Source organism: Accipiter gentilis, chromosome 6 (assembly GCF_929443795.1).
Source record: "Accipiter gentilis chromosome 6, bAccGen1.1, whole genome shotgun sequence".
Taxonomy (NCBI): Eukaryota; Metazoa; Chordata; class Aves; order Accipitriformes; family Accipitridae; genus Astur; species Astur gentilis.
In genome coordinates, this window is record NC_064885.1 from 32,924,340 (window position 1) to 32,937,891 (window position 13,552).

Sequence of the window (13,552 nt, forward strand, 5' to 3'; positions counted from 1 at the left end):
CGGCCGAGGTACCCACCTCGCCGGGGCCGCCCCGGTTTTGCCCGCTCAGGCGGTGCCGGTGGCCGCCGGCGGCGGGGTCCTTCCGGGCCCATATCCCGGAAGGCAGCGCGCCGGCTCTCCCTTTCGCCGCCATCTTGGTTCGCCGCCGTGGGGGTGAGCAGGGGAGCGGCGGCGCGGAGGGCCGGGGGTGAAGTTTCCCCTGCCATGGGACCGTCGGCGGGCGCGGGGCTCCCGGGGCGTTGCGGCTGGCGCCGTGCGGAGAGGGTGGAGGGCGGGATGGCGCCGATGTGCGGCGGATGGTCCCGGCCGCCCCTTGGGGCCCGCAGCTGATGGGGGGCCGAGGTGCCTGGAGCGTTGCGTTCTGTGGGGAAGCGGAGGGGTCGCCTTTCCTCCCCCGTGAGGCGGAGCCGGTCCGCGGGAGGCTGGCGGCCCTAGTACCCTCTTCGCCTTGCTGCGGGTGGCCCCCGGCCGGCAGGCTCTTTTGGCCGCCGTACCGAGCCTGCGGCAGCTCCCGCTCGCTCGGCTGGGCACTGCTGCCGGCCTGAGAATCTCATGGCTTGTGTGTCGTTTCTAGGCCTGCTGGGACCAGGGCTTCAGGAGGACACCATGACCGGGAGGTGAGTGACCTGCCCCGAGATGGCTCTCGGTTCGTTGTTCCACTGAACTTTTGACAAATCCTCTTGCAAACTGAGCATTTCTGAGAGTGTGTTGTTAAAGCTGTGGACAGTGATCCGTTTTCCTGTGGCTTCTCTCATTTTCCAGCACAGCTCCTTTACCCAATATCCTGCTGGGTTCTCTGTTAAACGCTCACAGTTGTGTGTCCCTATTCTGAAGTCTCTGCCTTAAGCTGGTTGTAGCTGTTCATATGGTGTGCCACGCTTTCCCTGACCTGTCAATAGATGCGGGCTGTTAGAGGTGTTTTTGTTAGCATGGTGTTTGTGAACTGTCAGTGTACCTTAGAGGCTTTCACATATTGTTTCCTTGAGTAAGAGAGCTACCGTGCCATCGAGTTTTACAGATACAGGGATTGAGTTTGGAAATGGTAGAGGGATTGAATCTGAATCACAGCTTTTTGTCTTAATATTTATCTGTGGAGTTTATCTTCACGTTATGCACGTGTGGAAGGTAGAACTAGACAGCTTAGTTTAATATTGCTGTATTATGGGACAGTTGCTGGATGCAGCTGAGACAGTCATGATGTGTACATGATGCGTGGAATGAGCATTATAGTTGCTTTACCTGCGTAGTACACACAGGTCTTTGTCGCGAAGAATTGCTGAGGAGTTTGTCTAATGTCACTTGTCCAGTGTATGTGGAGCTGTCTCTCTGGCTGTCCTTGTAGACTGCAGCTAATTCCTTTGAGGCTACAAATTAGCAGCAGTTAATATTTTCTCCTGCAGCAGTTACTGCAACACAGAGTGTTTGTAGACATTTGAAAACATAACACCCACTGATGTTGAAGCACTTTGGGTTTAGTATGAAGTCTGTAGTGCCAGAAGTTTATAACGAGCAGAGAGATACAAAGCTTTCATAAATACTTCATGTCCCAGTTACTTTTAGCTTTCCTCTGTTGACTGAATATAAGGATTTGCAGTAATCTGTAAAAGTGAAAGCAGTGGGGTTTTTCTTAATTAAATTTCTACTGCTGTGGAAATAGTTTCTGCTGAAACAGCACATGATTTGTTTTTACGTTTGATACTTGGAGTGAATTATGATTTGTAAATGTTTTCAATGCCTTAGGCTGTGGTGCAAGGCCATTTTTGCTGGCTACAAACGTGGCCTCCGAAACCAGCGGGAGCACACTGCCCTTCTGAAAATTGAAGGTGTTTATGCCCGTCAGGAGACAGACTTCTACTTGGGCAAGAGATGTGCCTATGTATACAAAGCTAAAAAGTAAGTCACTTTTTATTGTTACGCTAAATTGGCCAACTCCTATATCAGCTTTTGCAAATGCCAGGATGTGAGCAGTCTGTTTATAGAACTTTTGTTAGAACAAAAATAAATTGGGCTCAATTTATCAATAGAATGTCCATGGAGAACTGTGTAGATCAGTTTCATTGATTTGTTTAATTTTTAAAGTCCTTGATTATTTTTGCTTTAATTGGCCTACGTTGTTCTTAATTCAGATTGTGAAATTACATGGAATAATCATTCACTGTTATAAATGATGTGTTAAGAGAGTAAATGGGTTGAGAAACAAATTTTGCCTGAGACTGGCAAACACTGAAGGCGGATAGAATAAATTGAAGTGAATTTGTGTTGAGTACTCTGAGCTATTGAGTTATTCAAACAGCAGAACTATTTTGTGAAGCCTGGAGGAATTTGTGTCCTGGCTTTTGCATGCCCCTGTCAGAGCACTGTCACTTCTGCTGTGCTGGCATTGGTGGAGGCCTTAAGAACAGTTAGTTATTACCTTCCACTTAATTTTTCTTTGAGTGTAGCTGTTCGAGTTCAGATATGGGAGTTCAGAATTGCCTTGAATAAAATTGATCAGACTGTTGACTTGACCACCGTCATTTCCAAGATGGCCTATGGCATTTCTGCTAAAGCAATTTTTTGCAGTCTATCCCTTCCTTTCTTTCCTTTGGTGCATCTGGGGAAATCTTACAAGTGAGATGTTGCATATTCTTTGGCGTTGACATTGTTGAGTTTTCAGTTTGATCATCTTAGCATCAGTGTTTTCCAAATTTTTAAGCTTCATAATTTGTTAGTAGTTCCCCAGTGGAGCTTCTGATAAATTACAAGCTGCAATACTTACCTGTTTGGAAGGTATAGTGAAAATCCCAGGCCTAGCAAATTTCACAGGTAAATAAAAGTGGAAGGTGGTCCAATTAAAGATGACTGAGGAATAAAGTTACAGAAGTGCCTTAAAGAGGCTGCATTGTCTGCCCCGTCCCTGATGGGTCCTGTACAGAGCTGTGACTGGTGTGCTCAGCGGTTCTTTTCCTCTCTTTTCTCAGCAACACTGTAACCCCCGGTGGCAAACCCAACAGGACACGAGTGATTTGGGGGAAGGTAACTCGTGCCCATGGGAACAGTGGCATGGTTCGTGCCAAGTTCCGCTCCAACCTTCCTGCCAAGGCCATTGGACACAGAATCCGGGTGGTAAGCGGATTTTCACAAGAAGATATTTATTGGCAGTTTTTGGGGTGCCTTTCAATCCCACGTAGTATGAGGGAAAACTTGAACTATAGTTTTGTTCTGTTGCGGTTGTGTATTCAGCATGGCTCTTTGATAAGTGCTCCTTTTGGAGCTAGGAGAGTTTTGTGGCTGGCTTCTTGTGCTGAGGGGGTTCGTCTTGTTGTCAAGGGGTTTGTATGATTGCTCAGCCTGGAAAGACTCTGCGAGTTCTGGGACTCTTCCTCAGCTCCATTCTAAAGCTAGCTTGTTCTCTTCCCTGGATCTTGTACGTGTATTTTTGCACCCTTCTAGTCCAGTTCCTACCCGTTGACATATTTTTTCTCCTACCTCCCAAACGTTTTAACTGAGGGGTGTACAGTCCTGACGTGTCTGCTAGGACCTGCTCCACAGTCGATGTTTTAGCCACAAGGCTTCAGTGAGGCTGCCCCTTTAGGTCCCTTGCCCAGAGTTTTGATGGAATACCTTTCTAGTGATGTTGTCAAAAGGAGCATCAGAGGGGATGCAATCCTTCCTTTCTGTCTTTCTCCGTGCCTTAGAAAAAGCACAGTAGGAGTGGCACAGTTAAATCCTGAAACTAGACCCATGAGGACTCTTTCTGTCAGTGGGCAGGAGGGCTGACTACAGGGGAGCCTATGCACCAGCGAAGTGCTGCTTCAAATCACTGAACTAGCTTGCACCTCTTCTGTGTAAATGGGAGGATCGCTTTTATAGCAGTTGAGGAGATCAACGATCTAAATTGTAACTGCAAAACTTCTGTTTAAAATAGCACAGTCCCGTAACAGGATTTCTAACATGATTCTATTCTTGTCTTTTACAGATGCTGTATCCATCTAGGATCTAAATTTTTATTGGAAATAAAATGGAGAATCTGTTTAATTTTTGTACTTTTCTATTTTTATCCTTTCTACGTGTTTTGAGGGATTTCATTCTTCTTCAGTAGCATACCAGAATTCACAGCACGGGATGGAGTAGTGATTCTAAGCTAGATAACGAAGTGGAGATTCCACCCGTGCTTGGCAAGGCATTTGTAGAGCAGACTACATTCTAAAGGCAAATAACTGTCAGCCTTTACTGCAACCTATCTGTGCCTCCCATCATGGAATCTGAATGGTTTGCAGGGCTAAACAATAAACGTTTACAACCTCATAAACTGTGCACATAAGCTTTATATAGAACATGGGAAATAATTCCTTGCCTACGTAGTAGAGGGAAACTTCTTGTTCCTGTTTCTCTTGTACTTGGCGATGACTGCTGTTGAGACAAAACTGTGTAATGGGGTGCTAAATCCTAGCAGGTTTAAGTCCTAGCTTGTATCTAAAAATAGCAGTTGTAGTAGAATCACAAAGAATGAGACCATATATACCTGGGCAGCATTTGTGCCTGTAGTATCTGCTGTATGAAACTTATTTAGACACATTTTCATCACACAGCTCTGTAGTGCCTGAGTATTAATACTTGCTGGTTTCCTGGCCAGCCTTATCACAGTGTGTAATGCGGAGTGGGGAGGATCCTTACATTAGACTAGTATATCGTTTTCATGAGTTCTTTAAGGTTTCTTGAACAAGAAGGCGGTAAAAAATGAATTTAAAGCTTCCTAAAGTGCAAGCCTCAAAGTTTCTCGGTACATGCCTCAAGAATACTGTGTAGTTTTAAGGGAGGTTTCAGGCAGCTGCGAGTTAGCATGGTTACTGCTGATGTCACAGTCCCAAAATGATCTGTCAGTACCCTGGATGGGTAATACCACTGATTCCGTGTAGTTGTTCCATCATTTGGAAGGCATCCCTAGTTGGTGAAGCAGGTGAGTTGTTGCCCTAACCTTCCTTTGGTCCCACTCCAGTGTAGGTCCCTCTTTCCCTGTGAGTGAGAGCTTCCCTCTCCCTGCCTGGCCCTGCTGTCTGCCTGCCTGCAGCAGGGAGCCCTCTGAGCTGGGACTGGGCTTGTCTCCCATCTCCTGCGGTGGGCTGGTATTTCATAACTAATCCTCTTCCTTCTGAAGGAGGTGGAGTAGGAGTGCATTATTGGGTAAATTAAGACTTTCTTTTGAATGGCAATTCAAACAACAACTGTTTGGACCTGGCTACTCAGTGCTGGTATAGAAATTATTTCACTGAACTTGGATCAAGAACTACACCTGCTGCTACTGGTGTCTCCAGCAGCAGGAGAGCACTTGCAGTGGAAAGTGCTTTTTTTTCTAATGTGTGGAGAGAAACTGCAGCTTATGGCATCCTGGGTCAAGTCAAGCAGGGCTTTAGTCTTCTGCAAGTACTGACAGGTTGTACACATAGGATTCAAAGAAGGATGGGGTGGAATAAAAATTGAATTTCCCATTTGGGGCATTACCAGAGGAAGGAGGAAGAAATGTAGTGGGCAAATTGGACTGTAACAGCAGGTTGGTAGTACTTGGTCCCTATCATGTGGCTGGATTCTGCTGATGAGAAGGTAATTAGTTTGAGGTAAGCGGCCTAAAAATAATGATCCCTTTTCTCTCATCTTCTACTGTACAAGACTGCTAAGGTACAAAGCCTGTTCCTGGGAGGTCCAACATCAAGTAGCATATGGCTACAATTTCTGAGTCTCTGTGTCAAAACTCTGCTGCTTCCTTTCACATGGATTTGGTCCCACCAAAACCAGTGTGTTTGCTTCTACCTGGTGGCTGCTCAGAGCAGCAGGTGTAGCCTGTTCCAAGGCCTGTGGAGTGCAAGTGTCTTTCCTACAGCAAACCCCTCCTTTCCCCAGGAGTGCCGTAAACTGACGTGGGAGCAAGCTATGGCATCAGAGGAGCCTGCTGTCTGCTCCTTCGTGGACCAAACCACCTGGGAGCTCCTCAACCTGCTGGACGTAGTGGGGAGACGAAACGGACGGGTGCTGGTGATGGAGGTGGACAATGACAATGTGAGAGCTCCCTCGGTGCTGTTGGATTTTGCCCAGGACCTGTGTGGCACAGCTGATGTCAGAGCTAAACTACAGCAGGTGGAGACGATGGAAGAGGAGGAGGAGGTTCGGCCACATCTGGTTTTTATGCTGTGGCAAGCCGCTGTATTGAAGCAGCTCATGCAGTGGGAGCACCTGGATGAGGCCCTCTGGGATGTGAGGAGCCTCCTCCCCTGCCTGCCAGATGTGCTGGTGCTTGTGATGATCCATCCAGGCCCCCAGGAGCAGCTGGACCAGGCAGTGGGAGCGCTTAGGAGGCTGCAGTGTCTGCTGGATGGGGCCTGGCAACTGGTGGTAGAGGCAGCGGTCTACAGTCCCGGCCAGCCTGGTGGTATCCTGGAGGCAAAGAGAGCTGCGTGTAGAGCACTGAGAGAAGTCTTAAACTGCCATGAAGGTATCCTGGGACGTAGCCAAACACAGGGGCAAGGGACACAGAGGCAGGCTTTTTGGAAATATAAACATGCACAGGGTCGGGCATGGAAGGGTGTGAGGGACAGTGTAGACGAATGTGATGTGTGGTGGCTGGGTTCAGATACAGGAGGAAAGTTAAACTAGACCTTGTGGGCAATGGGACCTAGAAATGAGAGTGAGGGCTTAAGTGCTGGGATGGGGATGGGTAATGTGAGTCTGAGCCTACTGTGTGTCCTCTTCCAAGTTGGCTGGTGGTGGCTTTTGCTTCTTGCCCCAAAACACACGTGGCTGTGGAAATGCTGCTCAGTGTAAGAACTGCAGACCTGACTCCACTGCTGGGGCTTTTCATGATTTATGTTAAGAGCTCCACGGTCTCACTGACCCTGCGTTCTTCATTGGAGGGATGTGCCAACTTTTTGGGGTAAGCTATAGGTCAAAGCTTTGACCAGGGTGATGCCTGCTGTTCTATTATGTGCGTTTCCTCCCCTGCAAGTTGACTCCCAGGGTCGATTTATTGTTTTGCTCCCAGAGTTCAGTTACTGCTGTGCCCTACCTGAACATATGCCACACGAGGTATCAAAGATGGCTGGAGAATTAATTTCCTCGGGCAGCAGAATCTGGCAGGTTGGTTTTAGTGCTGTTCACCTGGATGTCTCTTTGTAGAAATACTCCCCTTCTGGTGCCTTGTTGGTCTGCCCAGTCCTTCTGCATGGACATGATTCAGTATGTGTCTGCTGCCAGAAGGGGACACTGTGCCCTCAGCATCACTCTGTCCTTGCTACAAAGCTCAGATTTCTTTGGCTACAAAGCTCAGATTTCTTTGCTGCATTGGCTGAACAATCTACCCCAGGAAATTTCTATCAAAAATCACTGAGTTTCTGCTTTGCATGAAATGCCTTGCTCGAATATCAAAATGTCCCCGAGAAACCTGCTGGGCTGTCCCCAAGAAACCAGCTGTCAACAGAGAGGGAGTCAGAGCAGGCCAGCAGCCTCTGGATTTTAAACTGTCCCAAAACAGATAGTGAAAGAAACTCAGAGGTAAGAGCTAAGACCACATTTTCCCAGGAGAGCCTGGATGCAGGGCTCTTTGGTACGTAGCTCCCATCAGCACAAAGCTCCTGAAATTCCCCAGGGTTCTTTGTAGTCACAGGACGGTGGGAGAGCAAAGTTTGCTGCCCCCTCTTGCTTATCGAACAAGATGCTGCAAACAAGACAAAGGTCCATCTCCTGTTGCACTGCTATTTGCCAAGACACTGTCCATACACCAGAACAGTTGAGGGGTCTGGGATGAGCTGTCTAAACTTGCTACACTGATCCGTGGGATCCTTCCCACCTACCCTGATGGAAGGACCTGCGGATGGTTTATGTGCACAGCATGCTCTGTAAGTCACTATTTCACAGACGGCCACTCCAGGCGTGCCTGGTAGCTCAGTGTGGTGTGTTTGGACATGCGACACCTTGCTGTCATTCATGCTGTGTTTTCATGCTTGTTGCCTGAGCAGCCCTTCAGTACGATGGGTGAAAGCAGCTTGCTGTATCTTCACCCAAACTCCACTGAGACCTGTAGATCAGGGTCCAAGTGCTGGCTTACTGAGGTCTCAGCACAGGTCTTGTGGGAGGTCTGAGCTGAACCCACGGCATGTATGGGGCTGAGAATCAGCTGGAGCGAGGACGGTCCTCATCTATGCACAAATGCAGACTGACACTGCTGAGCCCTTCTGTAGCAGGAAATCAATCAGCATCCTCGTCAAACTAGAGGCACTACAAGTAAAACAGTACATTTGTGTTCGCTTCTCATTCCTGGGTAAAAAAAAATAAATAATCTGTGCAGATGAAAACCCAACGTTTAGCCAACTGTCAGTTAAAGGAGCTGTTGCAGGCAGCTGACCTTGCACCCATAAAAGTGGGTACCAGTAGACATCCAGCAGGTTGAATTACTGGGATGGGTTATTTTGGATGGGAGAAGCTGTGGGAGCAGTAGATTATTTTTGTTTTGAAGGCCAATGGCCCATGTAGTAACTGAACTCATTTCCCGTCCTCTCTGGGCATGGCAAAGCACTATGGTTAGTTCCACATTTTTGCATGGGGAGTTTAAATGTATTTCTTCTCTGTTTTTTTTACAGATCTTGTATCCACCTAAGATCTTATCAATCTCCAAAAGAAGTATTAAAAACCTGGTGTTTATTTAATTTCCCTGTGTGTCTGTGTGTACCTATAAGCTTTAAAGCTGTACATCAAAGTCTATGAAACTCCTGCTGAAGCTGGAGGTTTGTGCAGTATAGTATGGAAGGGGTGGGATTTGAGTGTGGTACAGAGCCTCTGAACCAACTTTTCTCAGGGACAGGATCCTCCATGTTATTTTTCAAATATGGGTTCTTTCCACATCCTTAAGGACAGTGTGGCTTTACAAAGCAAAACAACCTTCCTGCAGGTGTTTGGATGGTGCTGGTGCTTGGCAGCCTCTTGGATTAGGTGCTGGTTCTGTGAAAAAACCTGCTTTAAAGGAGGGGGGAAAATGACCTTGTCCAGTTGTCTAAATATAATTATAACACACACACTTGACCCAATTGCTCTGTTGTAGAAGAGACTTTCCATGAGCAATTGGGCATCTTAGGATAATTTCCCCTTTTCTTTAGAGAGGATGCTTTTTTTTTTTTTTTTTTTTCGATCGAGCTAATGCAGAAATAGTTTTCTTGAGTCAATGCAAGATATGTACGGTTCAGGCTGTTTGTGAGTGCGAGAAGTTTGGCTTTAAGAGACTCCTGATCAGCACATTAGCACATGCCTAAAGCAAGTAGCCATGATGAGGTCCTGTGTTTCTATTATTTCCTGTAGCATTTGAAACATGCAGCTAACCATCCAAATCCAGGCACAGTCCATGCAGCTCTCTCAAGTTTCCCCTCTGGCAGCATGTTTGTGCTGTGTCCAGGCACTTCTGCATGGGGTGACATGCGGCACTGCTGGTAAAAGGGGAAGCTCTGAGGCACGTGGCTGAAATCCTGGCCAGGACCTGGGAGCACAGGGATACCTGCAGGGGCAAGTGATGTAGCCACAGGGATATGTGGCTGGGTTGGGGAGGAGTGTGGTCCTCCAGACAGTCGAGGAGAAGAGGAGGCAGAACACCATGGGTGCTGTCAAGCTGCATCCATGCTTCATTCTCCAGCTAATCCTGGATGGACATATAGGAGCCTTGGAGCTCCCTGCTCTGCTGCTGTGACTGCTCCCCCAACCTGCTGCGCTCCAACAAAGGCAAGTCATGGGAGATCTGCTCTTTAAACGTTGAACGCCATTCTCATTTTGACTCACGCAGAGTTGGCGAGTTTTCATGCGATAGCTATGGTGCCAGGCTAGCAGGAGCACTGTGATCCAGCAAAGCAGAAACAAGCAGCTGTGGCCTGAAACCTCTTCGGACAGCTCAGCTAGATCCCAAAGAGCAGACGCACCAGCAAGCATTAGGAGTACTGCTGCATGGCCCAGAAGTTTGCCGAGGGCAACAGGTCTCTTCACAGGGCAGAGGAGAACAACCTCCTCTGCTCAGCTGGCATCACACGCAATGAGAGCAGCAGGGAGCTGCCGTCCTGTGGGCTTCAGGTATATGAGCATCTGAGTACTACCTCTGGAAGAAGATCTTGATCAAGAAGGCACCTGAGCCAAGCTTTGCCCATTTCCAAAAAATCCTTGCCTAGCCCTGCTCCTCACTGATCTGGCACATCGTACCTATGTTCCAGGGCAAAGTCCAACTGCCCTTTGGTGCCCTGTAGCGTACCAGAAGGGCACCTTGCCAGCTCGTTGTTTGTGGCCTCTTTCAGGGCTCAACTGTGTCAAAGCAGGCAGGTCTAAACCCACATGTTCTGCCCTTCAAAGGAACTCTAGCCTGGCAAGCTGATGGCTCTGCCCTTTGTCTTTATGAAGGGAGCAGTTCTGAGAACCTGGGGGCTTGGCCTGTGCCAAGAATGGGTTTTGTGGGAATGAAGCAGGAGGATGCAAGGGGGAGCATGAGCAAGGCAGGAGGGGCTGCGTTTGCATGCAGTGGTCCCCAAGCACAGGTCTCCAGCTCGGTGGGGGTCTGTGGTAACTTTTAAGAGGTTCTGCAAAGGGTGAGCATACATAAAGCTGGACTGCTGTTGTTGAAGGCATGTGTGTACTGGGAAAAAATGGAGGCTGGTGGCGGTGAACAGCTAGTCCCAGGTCCTGTCATCAAAGCAAGGGCAAGGCTCCAGCAGGACATCCAGAAAAAGGCCAGAAAAGGCAGCTTGGTCCTTGGGTCTGATTTCATGTCTATCGCCAGCCAGTATTTGGACATCTTCCCAGTAGAGGAGCAAAGAGCAGAGTAGGCTGAGGGGCAGCCTTCATCGGTCTCTAAGGGGACAGGCAGAGACAACCCTCCTACTTCACGGTCAGGACTGCCCCAACACCATGGGCTTTCTGCACATGGCCCTGTGCCAGGTCCCCATCCTCCTCTTCAGAATTACCTTCCTATGCCCCTCTGCCATCCAGAAAGGGATGGTGACTCAAGGAAACATAAGGAAACTTAGGACAACTGCAGAGATAGGCAGAATGAGGCATGGCTTTCAAAGGGAATGGGATTTTGGAGAAGAGAGGCAGGGAAAGGTTTAATGTTCTCCATCAGAAAGCCAGGCTGTGTTGGAGCCATGGGACAGCCAAAGACATCCCAGTTTTATTTGCTTATGGGGTGTAACCTCTGCTGAGCATTGCTCAGAGGTGTGTGATGACTTGGATGGATCCAGGCCAGGGCTGAGTTGGCACAGGCTGCCAGGGGACCAAAACTGGGGCTTCCTCAGCAGTCCATGGAGGTGGCTGGGTCTGGGGCAAGGGGAGCTGTGACAGGACAAAGCGACCATCCAGTTTGGATTCAGTTCCGACTGAACTTGTCACAGGAAGGATCCGTGTCTGGTTTGATACAGTGCAACCTTCAGTGGAGGAAAAGTTCAGGGACTAGAAAGGTTGAGGGAAGTTTTGGGGAAGGTCAGTGGAGGAGATGGGAAGAGCCATGGAGGAGTAAACAGTAGACAGGAGCTAGAAAGGGATCGGTGGGACTGGGATGTTCAGGGCAAGAGGATAGGTGGGGTTTGGGGTATTTTCTTCACTCGCAATTACTGCTACTTCTTTGGAGCACCCAAGAAGGTCTCCATGGATGAAGAGCTCAGCCAGTGCTGCTGGTGCCCTGCAGCAATCCTCCTGGTGGCAGCTGGTAGCGGTGCACAAGTAAACCAGGTGCTTTCCAGCATCTCATAATGATGTGTTTCTTCCAAAGCAGTAAGTGGAAGCAGGTTTGGAGAACAGGTCTGTGAAAGAGCACTTGTGCAAATTTTTGTTAAGGCTGTTTGTCGGCAGCTGGTTCCTACTCCTAGCTGGCTCAGAGGCTTTTCCAAGTGTCCCTGTGAGCATCAGGGCTGCTGAGAGGAAGAGTTTAAGGAGCTGGGCTGGGTCATTGGACATGGGGTCTCAGAGCTGCTCCCACAGATTCCCTCATGCTCGTTTAGCCTCTCTGCCTCCTATCATCAAAATTGGTGGGAGAATTCTTTTTCCCCTCCTCTTTCTAATCTCTTCAGAAGAGAGTTTAATCTTGGTACATGCATCTCTTAAGGGGCCTAATCCAATGGACCTTTGATTTTGTTAAGACTTCAAGGCACTACTAATATGCATGGTAAATTTATTTTTCTGAACAAAGCATCTTCTCTTCCTCCTTTGAAGTCCAAAATGAGCAGATGTTGTGTTTGCTCTGAAACAGCTATGGACATTCGTAAGAGATGTGATTACCCTCATTTAGGGCTATCTGCAGAGATTTTCTACAAATGTGACTGTCAGATGGATGTTTGAAGGGGTGTCAGGCCTTGTAAATACATCTGTGTTTTCACTCAGATGCCTGCCAGAGTTCTGAATTCACTTTGTCAGGGACTACAAACACTGCTGATCTCATGACTGCCTCTGAACTGTTTGAGCTGTACCTCTTTAAGTAATACAAAGGAAGATAAAGTTGTATTTACTATTAGATCGTACCTCTGTTAATGAGTAAAGAAGTGTAAACAAGGTTGGTTGGGTATTGTGGGTGATGTTCACCTTTCCAACCATCCTCTTCTGGCAATGGTACATGTGTACCCAAACTTAACCAGAGAATTGCAGTGGCCACAAAGAACAGCTCTACCTGGTCCCTAATATTAGTTTTTAGAGGCTGTGCTGGCAGTTTAAACATTGGGGCCACTGCAGAGAAACAGCCAGTGGTGTTCCTTCTGGCCTGAGTTAGGAAGATCTTTTTTTCTATACCTTCTCTGCAGGAATCTTCATAAATTCGGGGAATCACCTGGTTAAGAGCCCACTTCCAAGGCACTTTGGGGTCTCTGTGTGACTTGCACAGCACTGCTTCAAAAGAACCCTGCAAGACCTGTGCTGTAATGGACTTCGCACATCAGACAGGGTATAATTGGCACCACCACACCGCAGGCTGTGCTTGCAGCTTGTGTACAGTTTAAACATACTGTAGGTCTTGTTGCGGCAGTTTGCAGGGAGCATCCTGCCTCCAACTTCAAGATACCTGGGCTTCCCAGGTCAAACTGGCTGAAGCAAGTGTCTATCTTTGGTTTGTTCCTTGCAGGGAGCAGCCAAAGCTGCTGGTCCCTCTTCCCAGAGATTTTCTGCTTGTGACTGGGTCATGAACAAATCTGTGTGAGGGCTGTACCCGAAATTCTGTAGTGGGGGGAAGTATGAGCAGAGAAACCCCAAGGTGAGGGCTCCTGGGGACCAGCACCCACTCCTGTCCCCTCCTGCTGGCACAGCTCATGGTGCTGATTACACCCAGGGCTTTTCTCCACAGGACCATGAGCAGGCTTCTGAACAGATGAGAAAAAAATCCTTGTAAATACAAAATCTGGGCAACACTAAGGACAGACCTGGCTGCTGAATTATGTCTGACTTTGTAGCCCTGCCATGTTGACAGCTGCTCTCAGGGCTACCACGCTGGCATGGAAGCAAAGACTCTTGCAACAATAGACCCTGATCTTTGGAAGAGGCACCTAATCCTTCTGTTTTATCTCCCTCCGATTTGCTTATC

General features: G+C 48.2%; 2 protein-coding genes across 5 annotated transcripts; both read left to right on the plus strand.

Moving 5' to 3' along the window:
- The first annotated feature begins 73 nt into the window (after positions 1 to 73).
- Positions 74 to 4,017, plus strand: RPL35A (ribosomal protein L35a). Its single transcript, XM_049803615.1, has 5 exons — positions 74 to 153; positions 575 to 617; positions 1,741 to 1,893; positions 2,961 to 3,105; positions 3,959 to 4,017. The coding sequence occupies exons 2-5, from the start codon at positions 607 to 609 to the stop codon at positions 3,980 to 3,982; spliced, it is 333 nt and encodes a 110-aa protein (XP_049659572.1). The 5' UTR covers positions 74 to 153; positions 575 to 606; the 3' UTR covers positions 3,983 to 4,017.
- A 135-nt stretch (positions 4,018 to 4,152) lies between these two features.
- On the plus strand, positions 4,153 to 8,647 carry LOC126039863 (uncharacterized). Of its 4 annotated transcripts, none has more exons than XM_049803614.1 (2): positions 4,153 to 6,466; positions 8,607 to 8,647. In XM_049803614.1, the coding sequence occupies exons 1-2, from the start codon at positions 5,908 to 5,910 to the stop codon at positions 8,621 to 8,623; spliced, it is 576 nt and encodes a 191-aa protein (XP_049659571.1). In that variant the 5' UTR covers positions 4,153 to 5,907; the 3' UTR covers positions 8,624 to 8,647. The 4 variants fall into 4 exon arrangements, with proteins under 4 accessions (XP_049659571.1, XP_049659570.1, XP_049659568.1 ...); XM_049803613.1 differs by lacking the exon at positions 8,607 to 8,647 and adding an exon at positions 6,728 to 6,921; XM_049803611.1 differs by lacking the exon at positions 8,607 to 8,647 and having other exon boundaries at positions 4,153 to 4,939; positions 5,647 to 6,921.
- Positions 8,648 to 13,552: the final 4,905 nt, after the last annotated feature.

Coding starts and splice junctions, on each gene's coding strand:
- LOC126039863 (XM_049803611.1), top strand. CDS start 5,908: ATGGCATCAGAGGAGCCTGCTGTCTGCTCCTTCGTGGACCAAACCACC.
- RPL35A (XM_049803615.1), top strand. Junction 1,894..2,960: donor TATGTATACAAAGCTAAAAA/GTAAGTCACTTT, acceptor CTCTTTTCTCAG/CAACACTGTAACCCCCGGTG. Junction 3,106..3,958: donor TTGGACACAGAATCCGGGTG/GTAAGCGGATTT, acceptor TGTCTTTTACAG/ATGCTGTATCCATCTAGGAT.